The following is a 20,845-nucleotide window of genomic DNA, read 5'->3' as shown; positions in this document are numbered from 1 at the left end:
GTGTGTGTGTGTGTGGCAAGAATGAGTGAGTTTGTATGCTTGTGTATGTATGTGTGTGCATGTGTATGTACGTATGGGTGTGTATCTGTGTGTGTGTGAGTGTCCTTGTGTGTGAGCTGAGGATTAATATATATATATTTAGCATAATCAGACACTTGACATTCTTTTCAGTAAGTAGGCTACCGCAGTGCTAATGAACAACCTTTTCTGCTCATCTCGTACAGCTGTCTCTTGAATCAATTCATCAATCTTTCTTTTACTTTTCCAAAAGAAAAATGTGATTAAAAGAGTAATGGACTTCATTAAAAAAATGTGTTAAAAAAATAACATTTATTTTAAGTGCTTGGATGAGCCGTGGAGTTTGATTCTTAATTCCGCCAGTGCACAATTTGAACCCATGTTTTCAAAGAGTTTTCACCTTCAAAATGTGTACAAGGTTAAGAAATGTTCTTCCTGTATTATAACTTGTCTTAAAATCTGCCTAACAATGTCAAACCATCTCAAATGTTTGAATTGTTCCTATCATTATCCTGGCTTGAGTTGCGGCCTTGTAAAAACAACAAAACAAAGGGAGACGGGGTGGAAAGTTCAAACTAAGTAAAGTGCTCTATTTTTGGTTTGAATCGCTCTGGAAGGTCAAGTTGATCATACAAGGTGAGGTCAACCATAGAGTGGTAAAAGGCTAGGCTGATCCCTTCAATAGACGTTTTCCCTTTTCCCTCACAATCAGCAAAACATAAATTGAAAATGTGCTATTCTTCCTAAGACAAGGGCCCATTATTGCAGGGCTGTATTTTTTTTCCTGACTGAGTCTGTGTGTGTGTGTATGCGTGTGCGTGTGCGTGTGCGTGTGCGTGTGTGTGTGTGGGTGGGTGTGTGTGTGTGGGTGTATGCATGTGTCTGTCTGCGTATGTGTGTGTGTGTAAGTGTAAATGTGTGTGTGTGTGTGTGTGTGTGTGTGGCTACGACGGGACTGTGGGTGTTTGTGTGTGTGTGTGTGCGTATGCATCTGTGTGTGTGTGTGTGTGCCTGTGTGTGTATGCTTCCTTGTGTGCATGTGCGGGCATTTGTGTGTGTGTGTGTGTGCTTGTGCATGTGTGTGTGTCTGGCAGGGGAGGGATGGGCCGAGAAGAGGGTCCTTTCTAGAGACTTGCTCCCTGTCCCTTTATGGAGAAGGAGCCAGTGAATGGAGTCGGCTCGTGAAAAGGAAAGCAGCCTCTTCAGCCCGTTTGTTTTGGGAGCTGTCCCTCCATTGATCAGTCCATCTAGGGATGAATGCCCCAGTCTAGTTCTCTTGCTCACCCGAGCACAATAGTACTCAAGGCTCGTATTATTGGTTGATGCAATAGCGCACATTATGAAGAGCTTAGATAATTGCCTCACTTCACCTGTGCAACCTATATATATATATATATATATATATATAAAAAATAAACGAAAAAAACGATCCCAGATGAGCGGTGATCCCCACTGAACACCCCCCCCCCCAAGTGGCTCATTGAAGGGGGCACCTTGAGAATGAATCCCACCGCTGTTGGCCGGGTTTGGGTCTGGGGATCCAACAGGGATAAAATGTCAAACCTCCAAATGGGTCTTTGGCAAACTGCAGATTGTTGACTATTTTGAAGTAAATTTGGTACTTAATTTAATACAGTGTTAATAAGTGAATGACTCACCATCCTGCAGGTCTCCTTACCTTCAAACATTAAACCTGCTTCCAGAATGTAAAGTTGCATATGAAGCAGTTTCCTAACAGGGGAGCCACACATACAACCATAATGATTTTCATTAATTGGAAAGTACAGCACTTCTATGTAGTTTCTCAGAACAATGGGTGCTAAATGTTTGCTGTAGTTAGAAATGATGTTCTGAATCTGATTCTCTAAGCCTGCTGGGAGAGTATAAGTGTATGTTCAACATATGTTGCTCCGACCCTAAAACTAAAGACCAAACCTCAATCCTTATTCCGAAAACCTAAAACTAAACCCTGGACCTTAAACCCTAAAAATAAGCCATAAAACCTATTAAAATCAAGCCCCAATCCTAAAACCTAAAACCAAATCATAAACTAACCTTGAAATCCTAATCTTACCCAAAAAATTGTATTTATATTTTTTGTAATGTTTGGGTAGAAAATGTCCTGCAACTGCATCATTATGAGAACACCCCACATCTTGTCGCTCCCCAGCCTATGAATAAATCATAAATATAATTTTATAGCAGCCGACACAATAAACCTTTCGCTAAGATTCCTGATTGATGTCCAACCACAGATGACAGAAACACTAATTATTCAGGGAAATCAATTCAACAAAACACGTTGTAAAGAACTTAATTTATTAAAGACAATCTAAACCTGAAATAAATACAAAGAATAAGAAATCTGCAATTGACCATATTAATCCAACAATGAAAAATAAAACAAAAAACAGCAAAAATACTCCCATCAGGTCAATGCCCGGCCAGGTGAATCAATTCTGCAAGTATGCTAGCTGCTTCTCCATGGATGATTGAACATCCTAAAATATTATTTTTCCTCAAATCAGTCTTGAATAATCTTGCCATGCACTCCAACATAATATAAAATATTTCCCTGGTAAAAATCTGAAATGTATACAGGCCTCAAAATACACAACTGCAAAAAGGTCAAACATTAGAAATTAAAAGTTAGAAAGCAATCATAAAATCAAATTGTGTATTGGTTGAGCAAATCAGATGATCATGTAGTTTCGGAAATAAAATTAGGGGGGGGGAGGGTTTCAGAGAGTTTAGGATGTGCAGTTCTCAACAAAAGAAAGAATCAAAATAGTCTAATCATTTTCAAATTTAAGAATCAAACAGAACCGATACATTCATTATGTGCATACTCCTCATCTTCAAAACATAAGACAAGAAGTCTATATAAGACTTAGTAGAAAGCTCTTTAAAACGAGGGGAATGGAGAGGATATGGCGCCGTCAAACTGTTAAATGCAATCTGTACATCATTCACCAGAAAAAAAGCAAAACAATGGAATTCATCAAGTCTTGACACGTTGACCCTTTGTGAAACAAAAAGAAAAACAAATCAGTAGGAAACCAAACATTTTGAGTGATCAGTGCTCCACTTGGTTACCATCAGACCGACAGTCTAGACAATCACATTTGACAGGCAATTGTCGACAGCAAGATACAAACATTTATAGTAGATACAAGTTGATTCTTCATGGAGCCGTGTGTGTCCCGATGCAAACAAGAGCTGCTGATTAAAGAGCAAGTAATAAAGAGCATCTCCGATTAAACAGAAGGCCGCAGGGTTGTGTTGTGTTGTCAAATATGAGCCGACAACCAATCTACACTGAACGGACATATGAGGCTTGGCACTATTTCGCAATCAAAGGACCTTTGAAAATCAACTATATACTGCGTCGTTAGTTGTTCTAAACTGGCTCTAAAAGAGAGATGGGAGATTGAAAAAAAAAAAAAAAAAAAGAAACAGAAAGGGAGAGTGTCGATGCGCTAGCGATCTGCAGTAGTGGACACCCTTTCCTTTTGATCACAATGCCCTTTTAACGAGTACAGCAGCCCTAAAGTATAGAGATCTCACTTGCACCCAGACCACACAAACACACAGACATTCCTTCAACAGGGCCTGGGTGTAGTCTCCCATTTTGCCCTGTTAGTTCTGCACCAAAGAGAGCTGAAAAACTAAAAGTACCCTCGTTAGTGTGGCTCATCTGAAGCCGGAGTGAATTCAAGGGGGAAACTAAACGGAAAAAACAACAAAAACAAACAAACATCCACATCCAACAAGTTGCAATGAATAAAAAAAAAAAAACTTGTTTCGTTGGGCAGCAAGTTGACTTTAGACATGTTATAGTTGGCTTTCAAGTTAATCCACTCTCTCCCACAAGTTGAGGGTCTCTGGCGGCCACAGTGGACGGGCACATCGTCCATGCCAGACCGACCTCCACTGGGGCACTCCACTGGCAGCTTGTCCCTCTTCAGTCGTTCTGGAAACCTCCACAGGCATCCCCAGACCTCCTCCTACTCCTCATCTCTGACCGATGTGCTGGGCCACCACACGCATCGCTGTTGCTTCACTTTAAGACGGTTACATAAACAACTGTACGTACATTGGGACAGCAGTGCAAAAGTAGGTTAGGTCGAACCCGACCCCAATGTTATCCCACCTTTGAAAACAAACCAGGGTGTTTTAAATGGGCCGACAGGATTGTTTTAGCCGATTTGTGCTCGTTTTGGTTAAATGGCTGTCGGACATGTTAGTCCGCCACATGATACAACACGTTGAACGATGCCTCACATCAAATGTGGTCTTCATTTATGATAAGCAAACTTTGCCAAATTCACGCCACTGTCCCAAACAACGACACGTTAATGTTTAACATTACTGTTGTCATTCATATTAATACTACTAAAACAGTTAATTAAAAGTTTGTGAATACTGGTCTTTAAATAAAAAGATAGTCGAAGAAGTAATAGTATACTCGTAGTAGTAGTAGTAGTAGTAAAAATAAAAAAAAACATGACAAAAAGTTCAAAGTTCATCTGTGACGGAAGCACTGGGAGTAGGAACCGGAGGTCTTCGCGATATGACGGAGGAGGAGGAGGAGGAGGAGGAGGAGGAGGGGGGGGGGGAGCATGTTTAAAAGAGCCGACGAGTCCTCGCTGGGGGAACCCGGTTCCTCCCGGGCAGTCCTGTCTCCGCAGCCCTCGGCCGCCGCCGGGCTACGCCGCCATCAGATACTGGTGGTAGAAGAGCCCGAAGAGGGAGGTGGAGAAGAGGCAGGCGGCGATCCACCACGTGAGGAACGAGAGCAGGCCCCGGAAGAGCAAGGGGCTGAAGACAGTCCGGAGACCGCCCAGGGCCACCGAGAGCTGGGCCACCGAGGCCCGGGCGCCCTCCACCATCCCCTCCGGCGCCGCCGCCGCGCTCGGTGCCGCCTCGACGGCGGCGGGGTCAAAGTTCATTTCGTGGAGGCAGGGCAGGTCTTCTTGAGGGTAGACCCACCAGGAGTATCCCCCTGTTGTGCGGCGCGCGAGGCAGAAGAAGATAAACAGAAGAGGAAGAGAAGGGGATGAGCGAGGTTGTGCGGTAAGCTTACATGCACATTTAAAAAAAAGAGTTGGCAAATTATAGTAATTAGAGTATCTAAGAGTATTTAATTAGAGTAGCCGCTCACCCAAGGTTTTTAGTAGCAACGTGGAATGTAGCAGCATCACAAGCGGCGCCACATACTGAAGTGCGATCACACACAAATAATAAAACACTCGTGCGACCTGGAACCCAGGAAGACAAAACGAGGAGTCGATTAATGTCATCGTTCTGTACAACACCAAACTCTTTTCAAAATCCAACAGGTTTCCACCGTTGCCCTCCTCAAGAATCAGTTATGGTCCCATGTCTTTTCCAGAACCAAAACGGTGAACCCGTTTTGGTTCTGCGCCGGGTTTTAGCGAGAGGACCGATCACAGCCCTCGCTGCAAGGTTACAATTTTTGGGAGGCGCACGTCGGGCCCTTGCGTTGGATACAAGGAGGGTACCGCAAGGACATAATGGGTCCGTAAACCCCCTTGCGCTGCGCTGACGTGGAACCATAGCTGAGCCTCAACACGGCGCCCCTTCAACCGCTCCACCGACTGACCCACTCACCATCTTCTGCAGGTCGACGGCGCTAATGCGCCCCGCCTCCTTCTTCATCTGCTCCACGCCCTTCTGGGCCAGGTGGAGGTAGGCCTGCAGGTGGTGCCGCATCATGGCCAGCCGCAGTACGCACAGCAGCAGCACGGCCCAAAGGCGCAGCGTGTCGTAGGTCTGCTCCGTCATGCTGCCCACACACGGGAAAGAGAGCGGGTTGGTGGTGGGATCGTGGGAGAGCAAACATTTGCTTGCGCCGGGGGCAAGGGCGGTGTCAAATTATACCTGGGTCTTCATGTATAATTCGTTTCATTAAATCACATGAGCAGAAAAAGGTACATTTAAAACTGAGTCTATTAAATCGGGCTAAAGCGAAAGAAATATATGTCCTTAAAAAATGTGCTACAAGCACTTGTCGTTATTCATTTCATTCCCATTATTCAAATGCACAATTCAAATAAAAGGCTTCAGCCAGAAATCGATCTAGCATCAACTGATCATGTGAATAATACTAATTTCCTGATGTAAATAATAAAATACAGCACACATAAAGTGTTGCATTACAACACGTTATTTCGATTCAACAGAAGTCCAAGCACGTGTTCTGGAAGACCCTCAACAAAGAATTGTACATACATGCACAACTCCAACTTTCAGCGACGTCACCTCTGCCTTTTTTATCTTATCCAAAAGGATGTCGAATCCGTTGCAAGAGCTTCTCTCTTCCCCTTATCATCGACCACTACATCTCCAAGGACAGCTAGCATGCAGTCCTTCACTGATTCAGGTTGTAGGAAGGGTTTGCTGTTTTAACCAAGAAACTGTGCCACATTGAGGGAGTCTGTTGTACTCCTCTCTTGTTCCCAACAGGACCGGGCCATTACATCTACCCTCTGTTGGTAATTCAGAGAGAGGCTCTGCACTTTGATTCGACAAGCATGTAAACCCAATCGGATATGTTCCATTGAAGTTGGAGTGAGTCGTGAAGCAGTGGCTTCACAGATTGGGTTATTTTGTTACCACAGCCATAGCCTTGGGCAGATCAAACATATGGGCATTGGTATTGGGATTCCCAAATATATATTTTGTGATTGAAAAATGTATTCTGATCCTGAGCTGGCACAAATTATGGCCTTAAATAAAATAAGGCCTGGTGTACATGATACAGAACAACACTCAAGGAAGAGATTGCCTCGGAACGGAGAAGCGAAGGCATAACTAGCAGATGGTTTCAAGATACAAGCAGTTGTTCCAGAGATGGATAACCCGAGTTGTGTATTTGGGACTTACAAAGGCACACTCTCCTTCCCCAGCGTGGGGTTCATTATGTAGTCCTTGGTGATGGGCCTCACCCACAGCAGGACCATGATGAGAGGGGACAGGAAGTTGATATGAAGCAGAGTTCTAAAGGGGAGAGGGAGAGAGAGGGAGAGTCACACACCACGGCTTCTCAACAGCATCAAACCGACTCTGCATTAGAGGTGTGAGATGAGTGGAAATCTGACCAGTGGCCCTTTGATTGAGCGAGCAAGTCCGGGAAAAATAAATATCTCAAATAGATTCCAGATCAAGTATGTGAGAGTGTTGTCGCCACTTTTCCTAGCTCCCTTTGGGGAAATGCCCGCATAGCTCTCTTGAAATGTTTGGCCGTTTTTTTTTTTAATCTCAATTTCAAGTTTATGGGAAAGCCAGCAGGTCTACGTAATCATTGCAATTTCTGCTAAAGAGGGCTGACAGAAAGTTAGCTGGTTGTGATGGCCCCGGTAATCTGTGCGAGGGACAGGGTCTGCAGGATGTAAGCTCATGACAGTTCAGAAGGAGGTGGAGGCAGCTATTTAGGAGTGTCTGCTGTGTCCAAGTGGATTATCCGGTTGCTATAGCGCCTTGCTCTGCCCCTTCTCTCACGGTCATAGACACGGCACCCTGTGATTTCCGAAATAGAAATTTGGGGTGAACAGAGAGCGAGAGAGAGCAAGGGAGAGAGTCTTCAGAAGGCCGTCAGAGGGCTCTCACCCTGAACGATGCTGCATGCTGGACCCTTGGCGACAAGTGGAGAACCGCGCTGTACTTTTCATTACGTAGTGCAGAGGACATAGATAAGGCCTTTGTGTGTTGGAGATTGTAGTAGTAGCTGTCTGACTATTGCCCAGTGTCGGTGGGTAAATAGATGTATTCAGGGTCCAGATTAACACCTGCCACCAAGAAACGGTGGATTTGACTATTTCACAGGTAAAATATTTACGAACCACAAAATATCCTGCTTAGAAATCTTCTTTTTTTGCTTAAACACATATTTTTTTATTACCAGAGGCTAAACCTTGAGGGCCAAGGATATAAACGATGGCCTGCATTGGAACACATTTGGCACAAAGATAATGCCCCTTAATCTGAACACAAGGTCACTTACTGCGTTACTTTGGCTGTGGTCAAGTTGAGTGCATCGAGGTGCATTTGGGCCAATCGTAGGCCAGGGAAAGTGAGAAAGGCTCCAATCAGAGAGCAGAGCAGGGCGAGGACCAGTTTGAAGGTCAGTTTCGATATGGGACCCCTGAGGAACGAGAGGAGACAGCGCAAATCGTTGAGGGGCCCTGCAGGTCACGCTCCACTCATTCTATTTGAATAAAAGACGAAGGATTATCATTTGGAGATTGATGTTCTCTGCACATACTGAGAATCAAGGCCTTGGTGTTCTAGGAACTGCAGAGCACTGTTGGAGAAGTTTGCGAAACCTAGAAAACATAAATGGATCAAATCTTCCTTTAGTTACCTGCACTGAAAAACACGCACTTGAGGTTTCCACAGGTCAAACGTGGGGATACTTGAACGTGAATAACGATAGGAAGGCCAACATACCGTTCTCCAGGCCAAACTCTAAGTAGTTCTCGGTGACGATGAGGATGGCCATGGCTTTGACGAAGAAGAAAAAGCCGAACGTGATGCAGAGCGAGCGCTCGCCTCCCTCCTCCAGCTTAAAGTAGTGAGCCGTCAGAGAGAAAAGGCTCTTGCTGAAGAGTGGAGGAGTCAAGGAAACAAAACCGTCGGAAAACACGCACAATGTAAGAAAACAGTCTGTTTTGAAAGGAGCCATTATGGCTCTACACAACGCTGCATTTAAAGGCTGCCCATTTTCTATAGATTGGCACATACGTGGTTTTCACAATGTCATCCCCAATTGCACTCTGGTAAACTTCACTCTCCCCCACAGTGACGTGCATGAATACTAAATCTCTCACAGCGAGCACCGTTTCATTTTTTTTTTTTAACGGAGGCCACGGCGGCTTATTATTCCCCTGCCTTCAAGATTTTCCAATGGGCAAGGGCACAAACGGTTTGGAAAATCAACCTTTGTCTACAAGGTGATGAAACCCTGCCCTATTCTCCTTCATCATTTCAGCAGCTGCCAATGGTCAATTTAGTTATTAAAACAAAATACAAATAAAATCGCTTAGGGAATCTGACTATTATTTTCACTGAAACCAAGCCATGCCTTTTTAACTCATATTTAGCCATTGCTCATCAGATCTCAACATTAATGGTCAATGGATCCTTATTCTTTGATCCTTGGTTCACTCCGTCTTCCTCCTTTCTTCCCCTCTGGGACAACCAACCAGCCCTGGCCCGTGAATATCCGGCCAAGCTCCGGCAGGAAACATCAGGCATCCGAACCACCGCGTTCAGCTGGCATGGCAAAGATTGCCTCCAGGGGATGGAGGTATGGATAATGTGTATCATTTAACGGTCATTCGGCAGAACAAAATAGCAGGTGGGATCTGACCGCTGGAGCGATACAGTAGGGGCCATCCGTTGCCCACCCCATGGCCACTTTGTGTCAGGCTAATGTTTCACCCTTGCAGCAATGCGTCAAAGCCGACACAGATTTGGGTTTCCAGTGTTGGAGAAATAGACGTTAACCTTGGCCATGGAGCAGAGACGCCGATGTGTGCCGAGTGCGGGGGGCCTTATAGAAGTGTTGTCGGGGAACAGGGGTCAGGCAGTCCAACTGGAACACACTCTACCGATGAGCCTCAAGTCTCCAAAGGTGCGGCTACAGAAATGTGCACATTGTAGATCCCATTGCTTTGTCAGAAATTTGTCGAAGCACGATAACTACGATTTTGCGCAGTTCTCCATTTTGTGCGCGGGTGCACAGCGCACATGAGCGCACATTTCAGCGCACATCTTGTCGCCACTTTTCGGATAGAAATATTTTCTTCTGCTCTGGTTCCTTTTGCCTTTTCTTTGCAGGTGGCGAACGCCAAAGTATCTGCTCAAGGTATTTTTTTTAATTATTTTTTTTACGATCTCCCGTTAGTTACGCAAAAGCGTTGTAGTGACACAAGTGGCATCCCTGATTACGTCTGCGAACTTGCGTACCAGTTATGTGCAACGCTGTATATAGCCATGTCTTTATGGGTTCCCAAGGGAACAGAAAAACGGTTAACATTTTAGAGTCAAATAGTATGCAGACCGATACAAAAATATACACAAGAAATCCGAGGAACAGCTGAATTAATTGCGAGTGGCTTTGAGATAAAAGGGCATCTCGTATACGACTGAATAGTAATGGTTAAAAAAACAACCAGCGCTCAAAGGATACATGACGAAGGCCAGCACCAGCAGGCACCAGACCACACTGATGTTCATCTCTCCCGAGGGCTGGGCCACGCTGTAGTACAGCTCCGTGATCAGGTACACCACTGTGGCCGCCACCGTGAAGTCCACCAGCCACTGGAACTCTGGGAAATAGTGGAGCGCTGTGGAGGACGGGCACGCAACGAGCGTTAGGAAAATGCGTGTTCATGGGACTTGTAGTCGTTTGCAGAACAATTGTGAAAGGTTGGATTAAGAGCACACTTTGCTGGTATCGTGTTTGAGAAAGAACTATTATTATATTACATTAGAGAAGTATTATGAAAAAAAAAAACAGTTTTATATAGATGTATCATCATACGGTTGCTTTATTACACAATTTCTTTAGTAGGTCCTCAATTCACACATCCCCATTGGGACCGTTTTCTATGGGCTCATTGTCAATTGTCTCAGCCTTGCTTGCAGAAATTGACTTTGGAAAAAAGCATTCTTGTAAGCACTCAAGGTGAACGTAAAATGTAAAAAAAAACAAACAGCGTGGGGTCATACCTAACGTGTCCACCTCTGTGATGTACTTGGCCTCCAGCTGCAGATCTATGTCCTTGGGAATGCTGAGCGGCTTGTTGTCTATGTGACCATTGTAACCCTTCCTGGAATGACGAAGAAAGAGCAGTGTTCGCTGCAAGGCAGATACCGCAGTGCTGTATTTATAAGACATCCTTTCACATAGTCGTCATCTCCTGATGAATGCCCTCTGATTCATGATTCATGATTCGATGTAATTCAGGCATGAGAATTAGACCATCATTTCCTAATTCGTTCAATCACTTCTCAGTTCTTTTAAAGAAACATACGCCCATTGATAACAGCCTTTCATCCAATTTGAGTTTCACAACCATGTTTCTATATTTGAAACATAAAATATAATTACATCCCATTATGATGCTACAACCTCAGAAACATCTTAACGGCCAATTTGGTTGGTGGAAATTTGACCCACTTATTTCATCAACCACTATATCTCTTATTTCGAAATGTTCCTGGCTTCATACAGGTGTGCTCCACAATGCTAAGAAACAAAGCCTGGCTCTAAAGGCTGGCCGAGCGCGGACACGGCCTGGCTGAAGCCCTACTCCAGGGAAGCAGCGAGGTGCTCCTGAGTGAAACTCTATGGAGACATGAAGTCCTAGGGCCTACACTCCATATCCCTGTGTCGAGGGAGCCAAACAAACCATGTTGTTGATACTTTTTCTAAAAAGGTAGGTCTTTACTATCATTGATGATAATACTAGGGTAGCAATGAAACTCCTCCAAGCCTAGGAAAGGAGGGAGTGGGGGGAGACAGGCTTAGCCAGCTGTTCTCTCCAGACCTGTCTGGAAGAAGAGCTTCGCAGCGAAGCAGGGCTTTGTTCGTTCAGCCCCCCGTGTGTGCCGGCTTCGGAAGACAATGCCACCGCAAAGACCGACGGGGCCAAACGCAGCCAGGACCCATTTCATCCACGGGGCACCCGACTGGAGGAAAATAAAGAGGAGGCCTGGGCCCGGGCCCGCCACACCGCGGTAGTGGCCCGGCGGACAGAAAATAGCCAGAGCCGCATGGCACGAGCTGGCCAGAGGACAGTGGTCTGTCTTTGACTGTGAGGGATTAAGGCCCATGTGGCGATACTGAGCTCAGGCTTTCCGTGCACGGCCACAAGAGAAAGGCGCCGGCCATGGAGCAGCTTTAAGTTAGAACCACGAGGGCACGGGGGGGGGAACTGTAAGGATTACCTTTCCTGGTGGGACTTTGATACAAACTCACCGTAACAAAAGAAAACGGCACTGGATTCATGTGTGCCAACATATGGTCCCCACTTCCATCTGCGGCCTTGAAACATTGAAAAGGTGATTTTTATTTCGACTTGCTTTTGAATGGCTTCTCTTGTTTTGAGTGGGCTTGGGCCAAGAACCAGCCATGACATTAAATATACAGTTATCGACTTTCACAAAGGCAACCACGGAGCGACCGTTAAATAGCCTTAACTGGCACCAATATAATAGGACTCGTTTTCCTTGCCGATTATAAAGAAACCTATTTCTAAGCAAAAACTTGCTCCAGGTCCTGTTGAAGGCAGGGAACAAAAAAGCAGACTTCTCGCCTCTCACTTCAAAACAGGCCTTAAATGAGCCACAGGAGCACACATCAGCCTCATCTCCTCCCTGACAGCCTTGTGTTCTCCATCCATCTCCGACGTCTGCCTCTACTCTTTCCATTCCCTCCTGATGAAAGAGGTGCCAGCCGTACTCCACCCACCACCCCCCACCCCCACCTCTACCCACTATTCACCAGCCGCCCCCCCCTCCACTACCTGTCTTTCTTCTTCTGTCCTTTTTGTTGTTTCCCAGCTAAGCTCCTCAACTCATCTTCTGTAGGGTGCTGATACCATCGCAGACTGTAGGAGAAGGGAGAGGCGTGGCATCAGGTGGACAGGTGGCGTGAGAGGGAGGAAACAGACAGAAACAGACAAGGGTTAGGACTATGACATTTTACACTGCATATTGTGAATAGAAAAAATAACTACAATTACATCTTTTTGAGGTCTAACTCTTTATAACAATTTATATTAGCTCTATTCTAGGTTTCTGATCAATAACCGTGATTATTACAATACATTGGAAATTGGCTCGCATACTGTACATATCCATGCTCAAGGGAAGGGATTTCCAAAAGGGATGTGATGACTCCCATTCATGAATTTGCTTGAAGCGAGAGCTAGTTTAAAAACATCCTTTATCATCCCTACATACTTTTACTCGGGAAGCATCTGGCCCCGCGTGTGCCTTGTGTGTGTATGTTTGTGTGAGAGACTTTGTACGCGTTTGTGTTTGTATGCATGCGTGTTTCGAGACACGCATGCTTTTAATGTTTATTTATTAGCAATATTGTACTGCGGAAAATTCCGTAGGGACCCTTTGATTCTCCTGATTTAAAGTTTTTCGAAAACTGGAAAGGGAACTGAAAAACAAATTAATTATTAAATGTGTTCCGGAAAGCTGTTTACTGAAAAACACATATGCCCCTAATTAGAGAAAATTAGACGGGGACTATACTTCCAAACGCATCCTCTGGGGTCGTTCCAATATTGGGAAACCCTTTGGTGTCTGCTGCATTTTTAATACGCGCTTTTCTTTCATTCCACGTTCCTCGTTTGCCGACTTCAAAAATGAAAACCTAGTAAAAACGTTCTCCATTGTTCCAAGGATCCTTTTGAAAATAAAAAGGGCGCGATGCTTGGAAAACAACAGAAAGAATCATGAAAAGGAAGAAGAAATCCACATTACCTGCCACTGCAGAGTAGCCACCTTGCGAAGGAGTAATGAGGTATGATTTTCTGAATGACACTGGCCATTATCATAGTAACTACCAGCTGCACGCCAATCACCCCCTGTGGAATGCAGACACAGGGAGGGGGTAGGCAGGGGGGCGGGTGGGAAGAGAAGAGGATGGAGATGATGGTTATAATCATTCAACTGATAGGAAACATAACATGTACACATTACACACACACACACACACACACACACACATCATACACCGGGGGCTATACAGAAGATCTTTAATGCCCTCTGTACAAACGTCTCAATGTTATTGAGGAGCTTGGGTTAACTAGTTATTGTCTTTCTACGAGCATCCAGTCATTAAGGAACAGCCAACCTCAAAAACAATTAGGCCTTTGAAGTGCTGTGATGTGACACCATAATGACCGAGTGCTGCCTTTCCTTTACTCCCCCTTCAACGTGATGAAGGGGCGCCCAACAATTGAAACGTATTTCCAAACCTAGATGCCACCTGTCCAATCATTTGGCACAACAAATTATGGGTAAAACCTCTTGTCCAGTTAGGACGGCAGAATATAGGAGGACAGTGCAATGGGTTTGCTATTCCAAATGTGGAAATTACATGGAGCGTAACATTAATACAAATCTGAATGAAGCTTGTGTCATTAAGGCTGAAAGGGAACAATAATTTGCCTGACTTTAGCCATTGGAAAAATGAAAGGGTGTTATACAACCGGGATAGATCAAGATGACATTTCCAATGGATAGAAAATGAAAAAGACCTTTAAATTTGTTGATTGTTTTGATCCAAACTTTTTGAAAAGAATACTCTCCTAATATTGTGTGAATATATGCGTTGTGCCAAAATAGTTTCAATGTCACTGCAGTGGGCTCAGGCAAGCATGACGCCCTGAATATCTCCTGTGTATGCCCTGATTCAGACGAAGAGGTTTGTCTGACTTTGAACAAGGTGGACTGCATCCTGAGTATATCTTCTATTCAGAACAATGTAATCTAATCTAACCTGAACACACTGCATATTACTTATTTCAAAGTAGATCAGATTTCATACTGATATGGACATGGTCAAACATACTGTAAACTAGGAACTGGGAATACAACCGAAGCATGCATATTACACTCAGATGAGCCTTCAGTCCTATGGCATGCATTAGGCCTATGTGAACTTCACCAAGGCTTGAATAAAGCGATCATCAAAATACAGATGACAAGACAGGAAACCTGGACAAACCTTGCTTTTCACTTAACTTCATCAAGGTGTTAATATGAACATGAATATGTAGGCATCACACTATGTCCTTCTACATCTCACCTGTCAAACAATCACTGATACAATTTGTAAAGTACATGAAATGAAGCATGCGAAGAAGATTGCATTTCATGTGAATTCATCAATGCCATTCAAACAGATGTTTGATTGCGTTTGCACATGCATCATAAATCTTAATAAGTGGCTTTGAAAACTTTGCCCCGAGCTCCTGTCCACATAAATTGCGGCTCAAGTGCTTATCAATAGGTTATGAAATGATCTCCCCTCAAAATTACCACCACGTCATTCTACACTCAAAATCACTGCAGCCAGGATATCTGCAATACGTCAGCCTGTCAGATTCCCAAACAGTGGAAGCAGCCAGCACTCCTGTGATAGGTAGCTTAAGGTTTAGCCGGGCGAGGGAGCTCAACAGAAACCAGGTGCAATGAGATCAATATTCACTTCGGTTCACATGGATTGAATTATTCCTACCATGCTGCTCCTTTATCTACTCTCTATAGGGCAGATTCAGAGTGTAAGCTGGCACGTGACACAATCAATATGAATCACTGGTATCAGGACTGGCACACACATAAGTGACTACTGTTAATGAGCGATAGGGAGGACCCTCAAGGCTGCTAGTTTAGGGATGATGATTGACAGAATCCTCATTGTCTTGGATTAAATACATCCCTTAACATATTGCACATGTATTGATGGTTCTGCAGTACCAATACATGTTAGGGTTGGACGGATACACCAACCATAGGATAAAGCTAAAGTATATACCGATTTAGACCGTTTGTCTCTTTAAGCTTGGCATTTTAACACACCTTATGTAGCCAACATAACCTGTCTGCATTTCTTATTTTCTAGACATAATACTTGGTAAAAGAGTATATAGGTCAATAGCCACGTGTTTCCAGTTTGGTGAGACTTGACCATTCTCCACGGGAGACTAGTAAGGACCTCTGGCCTGAAGGAAATTAAACCAGCATGCCTCCTTATCTTGCCCAGTTCATTTGACCCCCTGTACGCAAAGATCAATTCAACACTGTGTGTGTGTGTGTGTGTGTGTGTGTGTGTGTGTGTGTGTGTGTGTGTGTGTGTGTGTGTGTGTGTGAGAGAGATCAAGGCTGCTGTGATACCCGCTGCCACTCAAGACGTCAATAACCTATCTGACATTTTACCCAAGGAACCATCACTGGAAGGGTGGGGAATCCCCATGGCAAATTTGGCCAAAGTCATGTGCCATCTTGACTGTTGAAACTTGATGCAATTAGGTTTTGATAAGACATTTAGTGTCATCACAAGTAACTGTGATATATTAATATTCGGTTATAAGCAGTATATGTAAAAGTACAAATATTAATATTACTGATCAATTCTATAATAAATATTTGATATGAACAATATTATATTCAAGCCCTTTTTTTAAAACCTTGACCTTCAGTTGTGCGGATACTTAAGGTTGTTGTACCGACGATAAGGGGGGCTTTCTGTTATAGTTTGGTACTTCATTTCATCAAGATAACGTAAGCATGGCGACGAATGCTTTGGTGTGTTAGAATGAGGGGCTTGAAGGCAGCGCCAAAGATGGTTGACTGTTGAAAACTTACAAGCTTTCAGTGCTTTACTACAGGTTGAGGCACCACTATGAACAATGGAGCCTACAGTCTAAACATGAAAAAGCCTAAACATAACTATCTTCTCAGATATCTGGCCTCAAAATAGGCAGCCCCAACAGAGGCAATGTTTTGGAAATAAACTAAGGTATGTTTACCATGCAACAAGCTTTGTTGATCTTTCCTAGAAGAGATGGTCTAGTGATGAATAATAGCCTAATAATTGTAATATGTTATGTTTATATAACACTATTCTACTCATTTATGAGGTTTAGTCTCATATTAATGTCATCACAGACCTAGTACAGCTGGAATGCTGGAATTCATAGTTAGGGTCAGTCCAAGTACCAATATATAATATAAAAGGCATATGTAATGACACAGGTATGAAATTAAACATTTATTTATTTTCATACCTGGGATAATGTGTTATAAGAAATATATGACATCTCAACATAAGGAATAATATGTTTATAGTCACACTGAATTTTGGCACTCAACTTAAGAATCTTGTTTTAAAAGGGTTCTCAATTTTACTAAACTTGCCCACTATTTGATGTACATGTTATCCTCACAGACTTGTTGAATGTATAAGCCTACTTTCAAAGAACAGTAAGCCAGATTGCAGTTCAAGCGCTTTACCATAGTAATGGATTGAGTTATATTTCATAAGTGCATATCATATTATCTCAGAACTGATACCAGCATTACACTACGACGCATAGTAACTTAGTGACCACCTGTACTGTATATTGTCCTCAAACATGTTGATCTCTGCCCCTGAACCATGAATGAAAGAGCACATTTACACACACTATCTGCAACATGACTGATCCAGAACATTTAGAAACTTCTCCAGAGTCTCGGAGGACATCCCGAGGTCAACCTGAGCAGGCCAGGTGAGATTAGGAGAGAGACGTGCTGGCGACACCTTCCTTTTTAGTATCACCACAAAACGGTGGTCCTTGTCATCAAATACGCCGCAAGCGAACACAGTAGACACACACATTGCAAACAGTATTGGTAGTGGAGTGTGGTAACCACATACCTTTCATGCCAATGGACATAACAACATTACATGTCATAGACGCTAATTCACGTTAAAGGGTTCACATGAAGTGCAATCGATGCTAGCAAGCTACATGTGCTAGCAGGTTGCTAATACCATTCAGACTAGCATCTCACATAGTACCCCAGTGCAAACACACACACACATTCAGAATGGAAATGCATGTGGCTCTAAAACGGTTCAACATTTGCTATGAATGCATATACATCGCTGACACGGAACACTTGCGATTACACCGTTAGCAATGTAAATGTTAGCGGTAGCTCGGTGCTGTCACACTCACCATGTTGATGCAGCGGTGCTGAAACAGGCTGCCCGACTACTGTCACACTGAGCACCCCTTGTCGGAAATCGAGCGGCTCGGAGCACATAAGACCTCTTTTGCAATAGTTGGGCGAAAAGTGATTGTGTATGTCCTCTAGCAAAGCATCACCTTACTGTAATGAGGTTGAGCATTGCTAACAATCACTTGATTCTACCTCTCTTCCACTGTATTTTCAACTGCAGTAGAGGTCATGCTAAGACTGTGATATTCAGGCGCCCGAAGATATGCCTGTTCGTTGGCGGTTAATAATGTGTATTTTGTTTACTTCTATCGCGTATGAAGTGTAAATATGTAAAAAAAAATAGTCGACTAAAATATTTTACGTAAAACCGTGTGCACACGTTTTTTCTGAATATTTTTTATATATGTCCGAATTAGTTGTTTTGTACAGGTATAGCGGAGAACACCTTAAGTAGACGCAAGGACCGCACAAACCGGAAAATGGCATAGTCACACATGACAGTTCTGCACCTGCATCTGTTGCAGATGCTGAAGAAGGGCTCCATGTTTTACCTTTAGCAAAGCAAGTTTTCTTTTTTAAAATAACCCTAGATTGATTGAGTTGGTTAAACATGTATAAATACATTCATACATTTATGTGTGTGCGTGTGTGTGTGTGTGTGTGTGTATGTGTGTATACATATTCAATATATATATATATATATATATATATATATATATATATATATATATATATACTTAAATCATTAACTTCAGTCATGTTTAAGTTAACCATTAAATTACATGAACAGGCTCAGTAAGGTCATCTAATAACGTACTTTGTAAACTTTATAAGATGTCTCTTGGCTGGATGAAGTTGTATTGATTGTGTTTTTCCAGAAACGGTTAAACTGATGACGGAAAAATAATAAAGCAGATTCTTAACACGTGAAGTATCGGAATAAAGAATGTCATCATTTGGAACCAAGTTATGGCTTTCTTATACTCAAAGCAAATACTTAAGCCATAATCAGGTGCCAGATAGTTCACAAATTATGGGATTCATTTTTTATTTAAATCTGGATATTTAGCCATTGCGTTTTTTGATTTTTAAATGTCAGTACAATATATAATGGGCATTTGTCAGGGGCGCAATCATCAGATGTTTTATATTTATCTGTGAGGGGAACATAGTCCTTTAGGACAAAGCAAACCAACTAAAGGCTTATGAGCATCACACTAGTTCATAGAGCATTATATACCAAGTCCTAAATATAATTCAGTTATGCCAACTTCTTGTTGTTTCCCTCCATTGAGAAGTGAGGCATTTCAAACACTTGTGCTTTACAGCGAGATGGATTCCCCAAACTAACCAGGGAAATTATACCATGATTGTTCAGAAATAAGATGGGAGTGGTCTAAAATTGCTATCCAAGTTTGGGTGTAGCTAGTTCTGGTGGGACACCCTAGTCATGTGCCCTCTGTCAGCTGATCTCCATCCAACCCGTTCTAATCAAATGCACATACATTGATAGGGGGTCAATTTGAGACCCTCGATCTCAAACACACACTCTGCAAACTTAAGAGTGCCTTACAGAATTTCACCCACCGCCACCCCAGCCTTCACCTGCTTTGGTTCTGCTCTTTATTTTTTGTAACCTGACCAATGAATTAAGATATCTGTATCCCTTGGGGGATTGTATAGTGCTGCCTGTTGTTCAAGGTTGATCTGCTGTTGTTATTATGTATCTGACATCTGTATGTCATGCTTTAAATCCTTCAGCAGGGAAAGAGTTGAACCACTCCTCAATATGAAATTGTATAAGCATTTCTTGCAATAAATGGTTGAATCTATGACATGAGATAGATTAGTCTAACCAAGCCTAAGAATTTTACTTTTGTGTACTGTACAATAAGACGTAATAAAAGTGATTCTGATTCTGATGAGTGATTCCCTACAGAACTACCAAATTACGCTGAAATGATAGCTCTCGAATTGAACCAACAACACCTTTACAGTGTATAACATCTGTTTGGATGTTAATGATTGGTTCAATTTAGAAAATTGAATTCTAAATAATACACAGGGAAAATAGTGGGTTATGTCATTAATAAAGAATAATGTAAAGGTTTCTCCATACTGCTACCTACATTTTCTCCCTTCTATTATTGAGGGGAAAAATAAACTCCATATCCCTCCCATTGTATTTCATATCACAATATGAACAATGACTGCTTCTGATTGAACTGTATTCTCCCTGGAGTTAATACCATTAATAGAGCTCTGCCTGAATATTTCTGTTCAGTATTGTCCATGGATAATTTGATATTTATATTAAACATAATGACCAGGAACTTCAGCATGCAATGTTAGAGTTTGGGCAGTGCTTCTCTGTGCTTTATCTGCATGACATATTCTCTGTGAATAGTAGGCTATCTAGTAAAAAAATAAATAAAAGACATATACTGTCAGATAAACCTTGTTCGCAAGTACTGTTCAACCCAATGCAAAATGTTGTTATTCTACAGTGGTATCAAACCGCCAGATGAAATGTATATCACAGCAATATCAGCAATATACCTAAAAAGAAACCTAGAAAAAATTCACATCAAGGCCTCATAGTTTTAGGCAAACTTGAATGTAAATGTAGTGCTTTGGTGCAGGGATATCTTTCGTCATTCTGTGCAATCTACAAGAAGGCAAATTGCAATGCAAATGTCAACACATTTGAATAATTTATGTGTAATGTAGTGAGCAGAAACAGAGACCCTAATGCTACTATTTAGCCATACACTATCCAAATAATTTTGTTCTCTCGACGTCTGAATGTCTAAAAAAGTAACAATAGAAGCAAAACCTAGAATAGATTCTTATCGGTTAATAATTGGTCAAACATTAAAAAATGCATTGCACATCCATGATCTGTGTTGAAGGGATCTTATTCAGCTTCATTTACTTCATATCAGGCCAGCAGCGTTCAGCTATCCAATTGGAGGAATTTGCCTTGAGCTAAAAGTCTTCAAGGGTTAACATTGGTTAAAGCCTTTTTTTTTTCATCAAGCAATTT

General features: G+C 42.7%; 1 protein-coding gene across 1 annotated transcript; it reads right to left on the bottom strand.

Moving 5' to 3' along the window:
• Positions 1–3,452: 3,452 nt before the first annotated feature.
• On the bottom strand, positions 3,453–17,985 carry tmem161b (transmembrane protein 161B). Its single transcript, XM_079745888.1, has 12 exons — positions 17,796–17,985; positions 13,549–13,652; positions 12,576–12,659; positions 10,777–10,877; positions 10,235–10,391; positions 8,491–8,642; positions 8,306–8,366; positions 8,045–8,185; positions 6,928–7,041; positions 5,653–5,827; positions 5,183–5,279; positions 3,453–5,023 (listed from the first exon to the last, which is right to left on the bottom strand). The coding sequence occupies exons 1-12, from the start codon at positions 17,796–17,798 to the stop codon at positions 4,728–4,730; spliced, it is 1,485 nt and encodes a 494-aa protein (XP_079602014.1). The 5' UTR covers positions 17,799–17,985; the 3' UTR covers positions 3,453–4,727.
• Positions 17,986–20,845: the final 2,860 nt, after the last annotated feature.

Source organism: Pollachius pollachius, assembly GCF_949987615.1.
Source record: "Pollachius pollachius genome assembly, chromosome: 1".
NCBI classification, from domain to species: Eukaryota; Metazoa; Chordata; class Actinopteri; order Gadiformes; family Gadidae; genus Pollachius; species Pollachius pollachius.
The sequence above is the reverse complement of the archived record's forward strand: the minus strand, read 5'-3'. Positions and strand labels throughout refer to the sequence as shown.

Coding starts and splice junctions, on each gene's coding strand:
- tmem161b (XM_079745888.1), bottom strand. Junction 8,643..10,234: donor CTGGTGCTGGCCTTCGTCAT/GTATCCTTTGAG, acceptor TCCACTCTTCAG/CAAGAGCCTTTTCTCTCTGA. Junction 5,024..5,182: donor GTTGCTACTAAAAACCTTGG/GTGAGCGGCTAC, acceptor GCCGCACAACAG/GGGGATACTCCTGGTGGGTC.